This window comes from Nelumbo lutea, chromosome 6 (assembly GCF_056320005.1).
Source record: "Nelumbo lutea isolate HS-2025 chromosome 6, American lotus-T2T, whole genome shotgun sequence".
In the NCBI taxonomy this organism is placed as follows: domain Eukaryota; kingdom Viridiplantae; phylum Streptophyta; class Magnoliopsida; order Proteales; family Nelumbonaceae; genus Nelumbo; species Nelumbo lutea.
The window spans coordinates 35943006-35959515 of NC_142689.1; the positions used below are offsets into that span (position 1 = coordinate 35943006).

General features: G+C 34.3%; 1 protein-coding gene across 1 annotated transcript; it reads left to right on the forward strand.

Annotated features, from left to right (window-relative positions):
- The first annotated feature begins 6022 nt into the window (after positions 1 to 6022).
- LOC148848529 (putative ADP-ribosylation factor GTPase-activating protein AGD8) lies at positions 6023 to 15835 on the forward strand. The gene is made up of 7 exons (XM_088949193.1): positions 6023 to 6464; positions 6607 to 6725; positions 11837 to 12272; positions 12386 to 12643; positions 14700 to 14825; positions 15063 to 15164; positions 15354 to 15835. Exons 1-7 carry the CDS (start codon positions 6396 to 6398, stop codon positions 15459 to 15461), a joined length of 1218 nt encoding a protein of 405 aa, XP_088805319.1. The 5' UTR covers positions 6023 to 6395; the 3' UTR covers positions 15462 to 15835.
- Positions 15836 to 16510: the final 675 nt, after the last annotated feature.

The following is a 16510-nucleotide window of genomic DNA, read 5'->3' on the forward strand; positions in this document are numbered from 1 at the left end:
TTTAGTTCCAAACTGGACTAAATACCGAAGTGCCTTGGGACCGAGGTGGCCTTGTCCCGAAGTGACTTAATGCCGAAGTGGTTGGGTGTCTGAGCTCAACTGTTCCAAACTAGGCATGTCAGGTTGAGCTGTCATCTCTTGGTTAGGTCGTGTCCATGTGTCCCCTTTTTACTAGGTCGGGCCAAATCACCCTTCATATTCAATGTATTCAACCTCTTTCTTTAAATCCAACATTTAAGTTATTAACTTGCATTCATATTCATTGAATCATATATTTAAGTCAATTTTGTTTCTTCTCATCATTAAGTTTTATTAATTAAATCCATACTTAATAATTCAATAATTCCAATAACATAAAAGCTTATACTTTTAAAATCTACCTAGCAAAAATAGTGTTTTCATCTAGGTGGTGGTAAAAAATTAAATCATTTTGGGTCAAATGGGTTAATCCATGTTGCCGCGAGTAAATAATAAAATTAAAAAATAGATAAAATAAAAACAAATTAAAATTAAAAAAATGGGAATATTTTTAATATACATATTAAACAATGATAAGTATGATAAATAAGAAATGTTTTTATTAATCATGCAAATGGAATGTAATATTTAAAACCAATTGGAAATAAAAAAAATATATTCCTGTTCTCTCTCATTAAATACTATATTTTGGATATATTTTTCTCATCGTCAAATTCTTGTAATTAAATTCACAATATTAATTTTAATAGTATAAAAATAAATATTTTGAAAAGTAATTTGAAAACAAAACCATTTTCTTCCCTCTCAGTGGTGTGTAAGCAATTCGACCATTTGGGGTCAAATGGATTAATAAATAAAAGCACGAATGGCTTCAAGAATATTTTTGGAATTTTCTAATGACAAAATTTAGCCCTCTATTAGTTATATTTATTGATTAAAAATGAGGACAAATAGGGTAATTGGTTCTTGATACTAAATGAGTTGAAAAGAGATAATTTAAAAATATTCAATGCATTTGATTCTCTCTCATTAAATCCAACATTTAAGTTATTAACTTGCATTCATGTTCATTGAATCATATATTTAAGTTAATTTTGTTTCTTTTCATTATTAAGTTTTATTAATTAAATCCATACTTAATAAATCAATAATTCTAATAACATAAAAGCTTATACTTTTAAAATCTACCTAACAAAAATAGTGTTTTCATCTAGGTGGTGGTAAAAATTTAAATCATTTAGGGTCAAATGGGTTAATCCATGTTGCTGTGAGTAAATAATAAAATTAAAAAATAGATAAAATGAAAAAAATTAAAAAAAATTGGGAATATTTTTAACATACCTATTAAACAATAATAAGTATGGTAAATAAGAAATTTTTTATTGCTAATGCAAATGCAATGTAAAATTTAAAACCAATTGGAAATTAAAATATTTTCCTATTCTCTCTCATTAAATACTATATATAAGATATATTTTTCTCATCATTAGATTCTTGTAATTAAATCCATAAAATTAATTTTAATAGTATAAAAATAAATATTTTGAAAAGTAATTTCAAAACAAAACCATTTTCTTCCCTCCCGGTGGTGTGTAAGCAACTCAACCATTTGGGGTCAAATGGATTAATAAATAATGCCATAATTAAATAATAAAAAATCAAAATAAATAACTATGAAATGTAAAAAATATTTTTATTAATGAAAATGGAATGCCAAATTCAAATCTACTTAGAAATGAAATGATGTCATAGCCAAATAACAAACTTTTTAATAATAGAAAATGCATAAAATCACAAAAATAAAATATATAGAGAGAGAAAATTTTGGACACATATCTAATATTATATATTTATAAAATATAAAGTATTGGGTACATCTCTAATATTGTGTATTCATTATATTGAACAAAAATAAGTTTTATACATACGAAATAATTTTATCAATGATGGAAATGTAATACAAAATTTAATGTCAATCTAGAAATCAAATAATTTTTAATTTTAGATGGTGGGTTAATGTTTTGAGTCAAATGATACCATAGACAAACATAAATTAAGTGTGATAAGTAAAAAATATTTTAGATAATGTAAATAAAATACATAATTTAAAGGGAAAATTATAATCAATGTTGATTGTACATTTAAAATTAGGTTGTAGGTTGGTCTAGAAACCAACAAAACTCTAACAACTGACTCTACATTTCAAATTATAAAAACCCCTGCCATGTTATTAGAAGTTTATGTGGTTGCTGCCAACACGTGCCTCTTAGTCCATGTTGGATACAACAAAAAATCTATGCCGAAAATAGGTTTTCAGTTTCTCTCCCACTTTCTCTGTTTGTCGATCTCCCTCTCTTATCTCTCACTCTTACAATCATATCTCAATCTCCCACTCCCTGTGTCTCTCCCACTCTCTCATCTTTTGTAGCCAAATCAAAACTTCTCTCAATTGTTCTCCCTCAATCATTATCATTCTTCTCCCTCTTGGTCAATATCTCCTTCTTCCCCAATCTCTATCATTCTCCAATTGATGTAAATTTCATAGCCAAGTGCTTCTTGTGAATTTTTATCAAATTAGTGTAATAATTTTTGAACCATACCAAGTCGGTCTCATGTTCTTTTATACGATATGATTAATACTATATACGTGTGTAAGGGAGAGAGAGAGAGAGAGAGGAAGAAAAATTGAGGGAGAATTATAGAACTTAAGGGAGAATGAGAGATTGACCGAGAAAGAGAATGGGAGAGATTGAGGGAGAATGATAGATAGAGAGAAATCAATATAGAGAATGTAAGCAAAGAAACCAAAAACCATTTATATTTATTTTCAAATCACATAGTTGTTTAGTAGATAAAGATGATTGAGTGAGAGAGTATGAGAGAGAGAGAAACTAAAAACCTTTTTATTTTCCAATCACCCAACATTAATGGGCAATTTTAATATAAACTTTTTGTTGTATCCAATATGGATTAAGAGTCCCATGTTAGCAGCAATCACATAAGCCTTTGATGACATGGTGAGGGTTTTTATAATTTGAAATGTAGAGTTAGTTGTTAGAGTTTTGTTGGTTTATGGACCAATTGTAGCCTAATTTTAAATGTATAGTTGACTGTGACTATAATTTTCCCTAATTTAAAACTAATCCAAAAGCAATCTATTTTCTTATCTAGATGGTGGGTCGATGATCCAACTTTTCAATGAAACCCATGATGTCATAATTGAATAATAAATATCTAAGTTTATTTTTAATCATTCTATTACTTTTTTAATTTTCAATTTCTATCTTAACTATATATATATATATATATCCCGTACTTAATATGGGGTCATTCACTAGTTTCTTTAATAAAAGTGGAGCTTTCACGAATGATTTCCCAACCAATCCACCCATATCCTACAATTACACGGGAACCCAATTGACAAACCTCTAGACGGGTATGATAAGAGATTTAAAAGAGCCTAATCAAGCACGCAGATGGGCATGAGAGGAGAAAGAAAACAAAAGATTTGGAAGAGAAAACCCGTGAGAAGATTTACTTGATCTATATGGGCTTGAAATTGCTCATTGGAATAGAGGCACTAGGGTCATGATATCCTTGATATGTTTCTTCAGATTTGTGCAACAATCGGTGCTCGTAGGTATTCAGTGAGTTGGATCGTCTTGGTTGAGCTAGTTTTCAATTAGGTCTTTGAAATTCATTTGCGAAAACATTATACTGTCATGGTTCAATTTTAACTTCAAGTTTAATCAATCTTAGAATGATGAATGAATTTGTTGCCTATAGAGGTGTCAATTGATTGGTTTTGGATTCGGTCCAATCTGATCCAAACCTTATCAAATTAGATTTGGATGGTCCATTATAATTATTGGATTGGACAAATCCAAAATAAATTGGTCAATGTTCTTATCGTCCTGAATTGGACCTAAACCAAATTTCCAATAATCAGATCAAGAGGCCAAAATCCTTGTCCAATTTGAAACCAATCAAAATTGAAACCAACATAAACACTTTTATGAAAGTACTTTTACGAAAAACTTTTACAAAAATACTTTTATGAAAGTACTTTTACAAATTCACTTTTATGGAAGAACTTTTACGAAAGCACTTTTACGAAAATACTTTTACAAAAGTACTTTTGCAAAAGCATTCTTAAAAATGCACTTCTACGAAAGTATTTTTATAAAAGCACTTATATGAAAGTACTTTTATAGGAGCACTTCTATAAAAGTATTTTTACAAAAGTACTTTCACTAAAGTGTTTTACAAAAGTGCTTTTTCAATGGCAAAAGGGTATATTTTTGTAATTTTCAGATTTTCTTCAATTTAATATATTTTTGTAATTTTTTATATATTCTATTTTTTTTATATTTCATTTGATTTGGATTGGATCCAATCCAGTCCATTTATATTTTAATGGATTGGACTGGATTTGGTTTGTATTGGATATTAGATTTCGACTGGATTGCGTACAGTCCATTTGTAAGTAGAGTCACATTGGACTGGATCAAGTTGGACCAAATCCAGTCCAATTGACACCTCTAGTTGCCTGTCATGGAAACACTATCTGATTCAGACCAAAATGCCCCCTTCGAGAGGTCAAATCCATGGATTTGTTTCCTCAACGTTAAATTGGCGGTGTGATAAAAAAATCCGGCATCATCTTGACAACCCCAAATATGATTGGTTTTGAGGGATTTTAAGGGAGCAGTAGAAGGTTTCATGATCCAACTCATTGGAGTTCGGTGTGGAACATTAGGAAAGGGGTAGCTCAACTAGAGAAGGTATTTTGCAACAATCGGTTCTCCGACTGAATATGTGACAGAGGGGAACAGTGGGAAATGAAAAAAAAAAAAAAAGACGGGAGAGAATGAGGTCGAAGGAGGGTAGAAGAATGGGAGGTAGAGCAGCGTTTGCCACTGCTAAGAGTTGCAGCGGTAATCGACAAAAACAAATGGAGGGGGAAAGAAGAAAAGAGAGAGTGTGCGTATGTGTGGCTGAAAAGGAGTGATTTGCCACCACTGTCCAACGAAGAAGATGATGAACAGTGACGGTGAATAGTGGATTAGTTTTGAAGGACAGTCTTGATATTTTAAAAAAATTTAAGTGGCATATGAAATCATGTGATATAGATAACTAATGGACGTTAACATAGAGACCGATTAGACATATTTTAAAAGAACAAGAATGACTTAAAACAACCCCTAAAGTTCAGAATTTTCCCAAATAAAAATAATAACAACACCAAATTGTTTAAAATTGTTTGTAAATAAAAACAATGAGACACGGACATGGTTGATGCACCATCTCTTTCCCAAAGTTGTATAAATCATAAATACTCAAAAATTAAGTTGGATCTCTTCCCAATAAAAAACCCATTCTAATATGATAGGTGTGAATTTGGGTTAATTCCTCACAAATCGCTCGTAAGATATTCTCAATGCACGTCTGCAACATAACGTTGGTATAAGAAACGCTTTATGAGATATTCCCGTTGTGCCTGAGAGTGTGAGATGCGTCGTGAATAACAGATCCGGACTACTGCTCCTCACAAATGGGCACTCACAAGCACATCCATCATGCATTGAGAACATCTTCCATGAATAATAACTAGGAGATGTTCTCAATGAATTATTGGATGTGCGTGTGAGGCGCGAGGTGCGAGTAACATATCTGGCCTCTGCCTAACGTTTTTTCGAGATCCGGGCTGTGAAAAACTCTCCATAGGTTATAATTTATAAAGTAGCATAGCTTCGTTACAATATTAAAATCATGCGTAACCAAACTAAGATCAAAGAGGGTCTCTCCCTGACACATGTGATAGATCTATTGGAGGACAACGAAGGATCATTCGAAACGTGGGACCCTTAGAAGGTGGTGAGTGGTACCTTTCCCAATCTAACGACCACCAGCATATATGATATTGATATGATATAACCATGTACCTTCTGCCTTCAGTTCAGACTTTCAGTTCAGTTCAGCCTTTCCCTTGAGAATTGAGATCGATGCGTATGTAATATGGAGAAAAAACCCAACAAGCCCTGGACCTCTGTTGTGACTTGAGACACAACGACTCCGACAGACCTCGTCCACCGTCCGAGAAAGGGCGTTTAGGTCATTTCGTGTGGAGATGAAACCGAATTGCCAACGGCCAGAAATATTTAACCACCACACCTCAACCGCGAAGTGGGCAATTTCGTCATTATGACATTAATTCTGTGTTCGAACGGGAATAAATAGGTTTTGTTTTCAAAAATATAATTCTGTAATCTGTGAAAAAAAGCCCAGCAAATCGCGGTTTCAACTTTCGCGTATATTCTTCTTTTTCCCTGAGGAGGTGTTCTGGTTCCTAGACCTTTCATCCTCCTCTTGGGAATCTTTTCTTCTCTCTTTCTCTCTCCCTTTCTCCCTCAATAATGGCTGCTGAGAACTTCACCGACAAAAACGCTGTTTTCAGGAAGCTGAAAGCCAAGTCGGAGAACAAGGTCTTTTCCTAAATTTTAATGTTTTCTCTTCTTCTTTTGGTTGAAATCGGTTGCTCTTTTCGAGATCTAGTTCGGAAGTCCTAGATCTGAACGCAATCTTATTGGATCTCATCATTGGTTCGATTTGTTTTTCTGTTTCCAGATGTGTTTCGATTGTAATGCGAAGAATCCGACATGGGCGTCTGTCACGTATGGGATCTTTCTCTGCATCGATTGTTCCGCTGTTCATCGTAGCCTGGGTGTTCACATCAGCTTTGTGAGGTAATTCAATTCACCGGTTAGGGTGTTTTTGAGTTTCAAGCTATGATTTAGGGTTTTCCCGATCCACTTTTCCTGGTTTGGTGGAAAAAAAATTGTAAAACAGTTTTTCAGCATTGTTTTGTTCTCTTGAGTTTTGTCTTTTGTCAATAATTTAACCTAATGTTCTCCACGGGTTGGTACATGGATCGGACTGATGTTTGGAATTTGCCTTCAAATTACCTGGCAGTGGTTGCATGGTTTGAGAATTTGTTTTCAGCAGGCCTTGCATGCACAGGATATTGGACCAAATCAATCATTTGGAAAGGAAATTTCTTTAGGGATAGAGGGATGCCCGAAATTACTATAAAAATGAAAGAAAAATAATTGAGCTAGTTATCTTTTGGCCTAAATTTTCCTTAAAACATTGTGAGCTTGGTGGATCTCTGGATAGGTACTGTAAGACTAGCATTTTTCGTGGAGACAGAAATTGAAGAAGTTGTTTCTGATGTAACTAAGTGTGGGTGGATTAAGTGATGATGTGGTAGTATGGTGTGATCGAATCCTCATTTCTTATATGCATTATCTAATGAAAGTGAAATGAAAAGGGATATGGACGAGAATCCCAAAATTGAACTATTTCAGCTTCCCCCTCTTCATCTCTTCTATATCCCATATCCAGAGAAGGTATATGCTTTTGATGTTCTGTTGCTGTAGGTGTTTGCATGGATGATGCAGAGCTGAAAGGATATAAAGATATTATAGAGAAGATAGTGATGTTGTTTTGGATCAGCATGGATTGGAGTATTGAGCTTTGATTTCATGTCATCATGTAATTAACAATCGCAGTTGCAGGATTGTATGCTATTTGCACTCGAGAAATGGTTGCATGAAACAAGCAATCTGATCTAGTTTTTTACAATACTTGGTCTGTATTATTCTTCCTTTTTCTCCTTCATGTACAACTCACAACATTCTGTGAAGGGATGTTTTTTTTTTAATTTAGAAAGAAAAGGAGCCACAAGAATAATTGGGTTTGGTTCGAGTTATGAAAGTTAACATTGGCTTGCATTAGGATTATATAGATGCGGTTGGAGATTGTGTTGGCTCAGGGTTAGGTTGAGGGTTCAACATTTTTGGTTGCATTAGGGTTGACGGTTGACATCAACTTCATCCAACTTGATACAAGTTGCTCTTATATGATGACATGCCAAAAAGTATGGTTTTGTGTCATGCTAGTAATTTGATTCCAGGAGGTACATACATGAAAATTGTTCTAAAACTAGATTTACATTAGCCCCTATATGATTAGATTTCCAAATAGTGCACTTAATACCTTATTAAGAATCGTTATAATGATATTCAGTTCTTTTATTGAATAACAAGGAAGTCTCATCATTTTCCATATAAATGGCACCATGCATGTCAGGTTGACCATCTTTGGGTGGGTTAGACCTTACCATGTCCATCATGGGCCAGATGAACCAATTTGAGCCAATATGAATAGTTGCACCTAAGATGAGAAGTTGGCTGGCAGCCTTTAAGAGAAACCAAAATGGCCACCTTTGGGTGGCAGAAACCCATTTTAGGAACTGGTCATTTCAGTGATTTAAAAGGCGCACCTAGGTGCACAGGCGAGGCACATTTTAGGGTAGGTGCCTTGCCTAGGTCCTAGGCGCAGCACTTTCAGAAGGCGCACACCTGGTGTGCCTAAGTGTGCGCTTGATTTACCTTGCGTCTCAGCCTAGGCGTGTGCCTTTTTAAAATTTACACTTTTGCATTTTTTTTGAACCTAGCTGGAGCAGAGTAGAACCCCCTATTTGCTAATGTTGTTCATTTATTCATTCTAATAAAATATCTTTTTAAAAGACAATTAAAATTATAAAATCATTATTTTTATGTGAGAATTAAGAATTTAAGACCCTAACATGGACTTGTTAGGGATTGCCTCTAGGGGCTTGGTACAAAGGCGGCTTGTAGAATCAGGAATGCAATATGTTTTACATCACATTAGCTACTTGAAGTAATGAAATTGAGGAAAAAAAGAGATTGTGGGTTTTACATGCTTGGAAATGTTTTATATGTTTGATTTTATTTTTAAATTTTCATTTGAATATGCTTTACATGTTATGTTTATGTGTTTTAATTTTAGATAGTAGGTTTTTTAAAATATTTATTTTTAAATTTAAGTTTATATTTTTTATTAATATACTTTATATGTTTTTGATTTTTTTGAATTTTTTGACATTTTTATTTTAATTTTTTGACTTTTCTTTTTTGTATTTTTGCACCTTGCTTCAAAAAGGCGTATGCCTCACTTTGTGCCTTGCGCTTTTAAAACACTGGGCCATTCTACGGCATGTTTGGTCACCTGCATGGAAGATCATCTATAAAACTTATTAGAAGATGCGATTTGTTACAAGTTGAAGGCATAGTTGTCAAGGCGATGCCTAGGTGACAAGGCGCCCTTAGAGGCTCGCCTCGCCTAATCGCCAAGCAGTTTTCTATAGCGTGTTGTAAAAAACTTTTATATTCTTAATTTTTTTAGGTTATAATTATAAAATAGACATTTTTAAACTAAAATTCATTTTGTGTATTTATATACTATTTTTTTTTTATTATTTTCTTATTTGTTAGGGTTTAATCAACACAAACGTTGCTAAATGTTGTATTGAACCCTCAAAGGCTTCAAAACCTGAACCAATAAGTAAGGAAGAAGATAAAATGTTGTCCAATCAACACATTTTCTTCTTTTTCTTTACTAATTTTGTGTGTTTATATACTAACTTCTTCTTCTTCTTCTTCTTCTTCTTCCACCTTTTCTTTTCTTCTTTTCCTATAGCAGAAATAGGGGTTCAGCCCCTATATTTTTTGAATTTTTTTTTCTTCTTTTTCTTCTCATAAATATGTTGGAATATGTTGATTTTCTATACTTTAACATGAATTTTATACTTTTCTTATGAAAATTATGGATATTTATTAAGGAAATATGCTTATGGAACCTAGGGAACTACCATAGGATACATGTTTTTACTTAAAAAAATCCATCGCCTAGGCGACTAGGCAACAAGGCACCCCCTTGTCGCCTAGCCTCACCTTGGCGCCTTGAAAACTATGGTTAAGGCACTAGAAGCTAAGGGCAGAGTGGCCGACCGTAAAGGACTTGGGTGGAAGTAGTAACTAGTAAGTGATGATTTAAGTGCCCAAAATGTAATAATGGATATGGCACTGAACAAAGTGGAATGATGAATCCAGATTCATGTAGCTAACCCTATATAGTTGGGACAAGGCTTAGATGATGATGATGACGATGATGATGATGATCCTCTATGGCATGTTTGCCATAGATTGAAAATATCCATAATTCTATATGGTGAATCAATGATCTGAGAGTGATGACCTTGTATCATTGCACAATCTATCTCAAATTGTGGATCTGTATGATGAATAAGTTATCTAGACTGAAAATCTGTGTATCTCATGGTGGCAAGGTCTAAGAGTCTCTGTCCATCAAAAGATGGGAGAACCTTATGGAAGCCTCTTAACCAATGACCTATTCTTTAGACGCTGTTGATGCACCTTCTTGGTACTAGTCTTCCTTCTGAGTGGACTTGTTCTTAAGGTTAAGCTCTAAACACCTGCCAATGGATTGAATTCAGTTTTTTTCTTTAATATAATTTTTCTTTTTACTCTCCAAAAACACAGGTTCAACTCTAAATGTTGAGCACTGTTATGGCCTTGATGAAATTGTCATTTGAAGTTAACTATTGATGGCAGTTTTCCTTTCTTGGCAGTTCACTTGACATATATTCCTAAATGAGCAATGCTAGGTCACACTATTACAGTATCTGTGGCCCTTCGGTTTGTTGCATTCTGTGGGTTGGGTTTAGGGCCATCCCAGGCTCAACCCTAGGTAATGTCTGAGTTGGCCATCCTATGCTTGGGCATTGGAGGTTTTGGTTGGGGCTGAGAGTTCTCTTATTCATGTTTATATTGTCAACACAATTGGTAATAGCCATTCGTATTTTGAACTTTCAGTTTAGAAGTTGTCTATAAAGGAGGTTTACTTGGAATTTAGTGAAGCAAGGCCCACCTGTTTATTGTATGTGCTCTTAACATATGGTGCCTGCCTTGTCACCTAGGAAATCTCCTGATACATTGGATGTGTTTAAAATATCCTGAGCAACCCTGCTAATGTTTCACCTTTACAACTGTGTGCATATATGTTTTCCTCAGGCTGTAAATTCCAGTTTAGCATAGAAAACCAATGAAAAATCTACATGTAATACACTATCTACATAGTTTATGTGGATGGATTTTGTTCAAATAATTGTGTGTGTGTGTGTGTGCTTGGTAAATACTTGGTATAAACAAATGTACATACTGTCAGTAGACTCAGTACATAGAATATATAATGTCAAGTTGTAGTGTATATACATGTAGTAAATGGTTGGGCCGACTCTGGTAAAATTAGCTTCTATCATAAGAAAAGTGGGAGGTGGTTGTCTGGGAGATTGACAAGTTCAAACTTTTTGGGGAATTGATGACTTCAGTTGATGATTCTTAACAAGGTCAGAGGAGCAATGCCATTTTCCTTTTCTTTTTACCTAGGGTGAATTTCTAGAATGAGGAGATGAGATCCTGATATGATTCTCGTAAAACATTTTATGTATATATCTCAAGTTGAAGAGAAATAGGATTCATTTTCTATTATCTTTATCTATCAATTGTAAGAAAATGAGAAAAATGGGAGATTCGACGAGATCACTTTCCTTATGCTTTAGTGGTTTTTGAAACTTTTATTAACCTTCTCAAAAAGGTGTGTTGGGGGGGGGGTTGGAAACTTCTTGACAAAGAGTGCAAAATATGAATGAAAGATAAGTAAACTGATGTAAAATGGATAAAAGGACCAGAAAATGAAAACCGGGGATTTTCCCTTTCTTGTAGAAACCACTTGGTCTTTTCAAGTAATGCTGGTTTGATGGCTTTGTTTGAGGGTTTCTTTTCAAGTAATGCTGGTTTAAGGGTTTTGTTTGAGGATTTCTTTTCAAGTAATGCTGCTTTATTAAGGACTTTGTTTGAGGATTTCTTTTCAAGTAATGCTGCTTTAAGGACTTTGTTTCATTTCACTTTAGGTCTACAAATCTTGATTCATGGACTCCAGAGCAGTTGAAGATGATGAGTTTTGGGGGAAACAACCGTGCGCAAGTCTTCTTTAAGCAGCATGGATGGACTGATGGAGGCAAAATTGAGGCCAAATATACTTCAAGAGCTGCTGATTTATATAGGCAACTACTTTCAAAAGAAGTTGCTAAAAGCTTTGCTGAGGAGGCTGGTTTGCCCTCATCTCCTGTTGCTTCTCAGTCAGCTCATGTATCTAATGGACTGCCTGATGTCAAGATTAATGAAATCTCAAAAGAAAATTCTTGTGAAAAGCGTGAAACTCCTGAAGTGACTGTATCACCTAAAGCTTCTACTCATACAGTTGTTACCACCACTGTTAAGAAGCCTTTTGGCGCAAAGAAGACTGGAAAGACAGGAGGGCTTGGAGTCCGAAAGCTTACTACAAAGGTGCTTCCATGTTTTTGGCTATATGGATAAATCAGTCAGCTTCTGAAATGTAATGCAATGATTTATTTATTTTTTATGGTGAGTGACAAATGCTTTTATATTCCTAAATGCAGCCAAATGAAAGTCTCTATGATCAGAAGCCTGAAGAACCAGCTCCTGCAGTTGTTACCTCTACTACTGCTACCACAGAATTTGCATCATCTTTTCCTTCCCGCTTTGAGTATGTGGAGAATGTCCAATCAAATGATGCCAGTTATGGAGGCACACAAGTGACTAATCATGTTGCCCCTCCTAAAGCATCAAGCTTCTTTGCAGAATATGGAATGGATAGTGAATTTCAGAAGAAGGGAAGCGCCAGTTCAAAAATCCAGGCAAGTTTTAAAGGTGTTTTGTTTTTTCATGCTTTCAAGTAACTGAGCAAACAGTGTTTTTTTATTTTTACAAATTGGTATTGTTTGGTACCATAGTCATTTGGTTTCAATTGTATACTACAAAACTTCAAGTGCAAGGTTAAAAAACTGGAAATCTGTAAGAAGGGCCTAAAGATCTATTTCCAGCTTGAAGACATTACATTTTCTCTAAGGAGTTTGAGACAACCTACTGTTATCATTTGGTTTCAATTTGTGCATTCACATTGAAGATAAACATTGACTTACTAAAGTTAGATTCTTTTTCCTCCTTACATGCAGCTCAAAAGATTTAACACATGGTCCAAATAAACCCTCCTTTATTGTCGTCCATCATATTAAAAAAAACTAAAAATGTAGATTGCTATTGTCAAGATTCCCAAACAAAGTTGGTTATGTGCTACCGGATATGCTTGACTTATTTTCCTCCCAGTTGACTCCCTTACCCACAAAGAGGGGAAAGTTATAGCGGTATGACATTAGAGCAGCTATTGTCTGGAGTATTTGGAGTGAACAAAATGAGAGGATCTTCAAACAAAGAGCAGGATGCCAACACCTATGATACCCAGATACCTGTACATTCCTAGTGTGCCAGTGTCAGGTGCAATCTAATACTGGATACTACATGGATACTTCTAGATTTACACTGTAGCATTATGACTTCTAAAATATGTAAAAATGTTGTGTTTCGAGAAATTATTCTATAAAAGAATCTGCACATGGTAGAAATTTAATTAAATTTGGCAAGACATAAGTCTTGAGAAATGGAATTTAGCTTCAAAAACTAGATATACATGCATGGCATAAGCATATTACATGGGATACCCTTGCAAATATCTGTGTCATTTTAGGAAATAGAGAGTTATATCCCTGTGTCCTGTATGTGTGACTGTGTCCCTAACTCCCTATATGCATATGGGAACTCATAATGGTAGGGTAGCATATTGGGTCATGAACAGAGATGAATCCAATGGTGTATCTATGGACAATATACTAAGAGGTTGGTCAACAGTGGCAGCAAGAATAGTAGCTTGTATTAGACAAAATGTAGGAAGATTAAAGCTAAATTTTGATCGGTGCACCCTTGGCAGGTCCGGGTCCTTCAGGAATTGGAGGTGTTAGTAGAAACCAGAATGAAGACATGTTACTAGGCCATGGCAGTCCAGTGGTTAAAGGAAATTTCCTCAGATCTTAAATACTTTCTCTTGCAAGGGCTAAAATTGAGTGATTCGTCAAGTTGGACATAACTAATTATACGAGGCTGCCAGGTTATTATATGCTGGCCGTTCTCAAGAGATGAGGGACCCTGGACTCTTAGACACTTGATAACAGAAGCTAGGGTGCTGGTAACTCATAAGCAGGTCATACATGCCAGTAGCACTGCAAGTTCCCTTGCAAGTGTGGGGGTAAATAGAAATGACTTGTCATGGGGTTCCACCTGGTCCTGGCAGGTGTTTGTAAACAGTGTGACAATCTGCTCTTGAAGCAATTGTGTTGGCATGGGGAATTGAGCACATGGCCAATCCAGTTAGCCCCCAATCCAACTGATGATCTGGACCATCTATATGATCCCTCCATGAAGCAGAAATAGGTGAAGTCATGTATCCATCAAAAAGAAAAAAAGAAAAAAAGAAAAAAAGTGGAGTCATGTAGTGAAACTCCCTACTTGAGCTGGTATATTGGTGTACCCATTGTATATGTCAGACATCTTTGTGACTGGTAATTCTTTATATACATCACCTATTCACCTTGGGTTAATGCATAAGCTAGCTGTTTGTGTAAGCAAGCATATGCAAAGGTAGGATTAGGATTCTTTCTGCTTTTTGTAATATTCTGGTGGTTGGCCACATCAGCATTGAATCTTATAATATCAGAGATATTAAAACCTCCACTTGGTTCTACACAGTTTGTTATGCTTAATCATCTTGGCATTATTGTTTAGCAGTTATGTACTTAATGTAGTTAGATGGGTCATTCTATTGCTGCATATTTATGTCCTGTGCTTAAATATTATGATCAGATTGAAGAAACTGATGAAGCAAGGAAGAAGTTCTCAAATGCCAAGTCTATTTCATCAGCCCAATTTTTTGGGGATCAACAAAAAGCAAGAGAAATGGAAGCTCAAATCTCTTTGCAGAAGTTCTCGGTATGTGTGCTAATTAACCATTAATGATGTTGCAATATGATAAACTCCACTTGTTGGAAGAAACGACCTTTGTGCTATTTCTAGTTATTCTTATCTTCGGAGATCTTGAACTTCCTTTTCTTTGAGGGAAGTAACAACTAATCAATGACAAGATCAAGAAAACAAGAATCTTTTGGCACAGATTATTGGAGTCGGCATTTTTTAGGATGTCTGACTATTTATGGCTCACTTGTGTAGAGCTCAACGGCTATCTCTAGTTCTGATCTCTTTGGCCAGAACGTAGATGATTCCCGACTTGACCTGACAGCTGCTGAACTCATCAACAGACTCTCTTTCCAGGTAATTGTTACTCGTTTAAACTTGCTTACTGTTGATAAACTGGAGGTTATTACCTGTCAAATCAGGTTCATTCTTTCCAGAAGGTTACTTGATGCTCGATAAGATCAATGTCTTATCTATTTCTATTCTAAAGGTTTTGTAGCCAAGTTAATTTAAATCTAAGACTGCTTGGTTTTTCTTCCTTCCCAGGCATCACAAGACATCTCTTCCCTTAAGAATATTGCAGGAGAGACAGGGAAGAAGCTCACTTCTCTGGCTTCTAATTTCATTACAGATCTACAGGATAGGATCCTGTGATGAATGTGTCACCATTGCTGTCATCATATCAGTCGGTCATTATCATCATTTAGGATACTGATGTGTGCATTCTCAAGAATGTCTAAAGAACTCTTTACAAGTATCAGAAGATAAATAGTCAATATTAGGAGTTCATTGCAAATTCTTTCAGGGAGAAAAATAAGATTTAAGCTTGCTGCGTATAGTATTTTTCGGTTTTTCATATGGTTGAGGGAGGGCAATATTTGAAGTGAATGTCCACTCTTATGTTTTTTAGAGTTTTAGTTTGTATTAAGAAGTACAATCTTCAGTTTATCTCTTTAGACGATATGAGTCTCACACAATGTATTACTTTATGAACAAAGAGACTAGTAGGGCGTTTTTGAGATGGTCAATATTGAAGTCTTCTCTCTCTCTCTCTAATATATACATCTATCCAAAGTTCAAAGTATCGGAAAGTATATTGGAAAGGTAATTTTAAGAGATGTATTGAGATACACTTTAGAAACGTATAAAAAATCAATATGCGTATGGATATACTAAAAAATCCAAAAAAAAATTTCTTAAAAATTATGAACAATAAAAATGAGTTTTATGTGATTGTAACTAATTTATTTAAACATAAAAACCATTTTTTAATGATTTATATGAAGTATCGGGGTATAATTAGTAATCGTTGAAAAATAATAGATCCTTAAAAAATATGAACAATAAAAATGAGTTTTATGTGATTGTAACTAATTTATTTAAACATAAAAACCATTTTTTAATGATTTATATAAAGTATAGGGGTATAATTAGTAACCGTTGAAAAATAATAGAACTAAAATGTATGTGTATATATATTTATTAGTTAATAATTTTTTGAAGTCATTTATTAGTTAATATTTATTATATATAGATTTAGATAATATTTATTATGTATACAAGTTAATATATACCTTAATTTTTAATAAATAAATATAATTTGTTTTCATCTTATTATTGTATAAATATTGATAATCAAATTTTAGCATTGGGAAACATCCACCAAGGCAAGAAAGATTAATTTAAGTATAAAAAAAAAACAT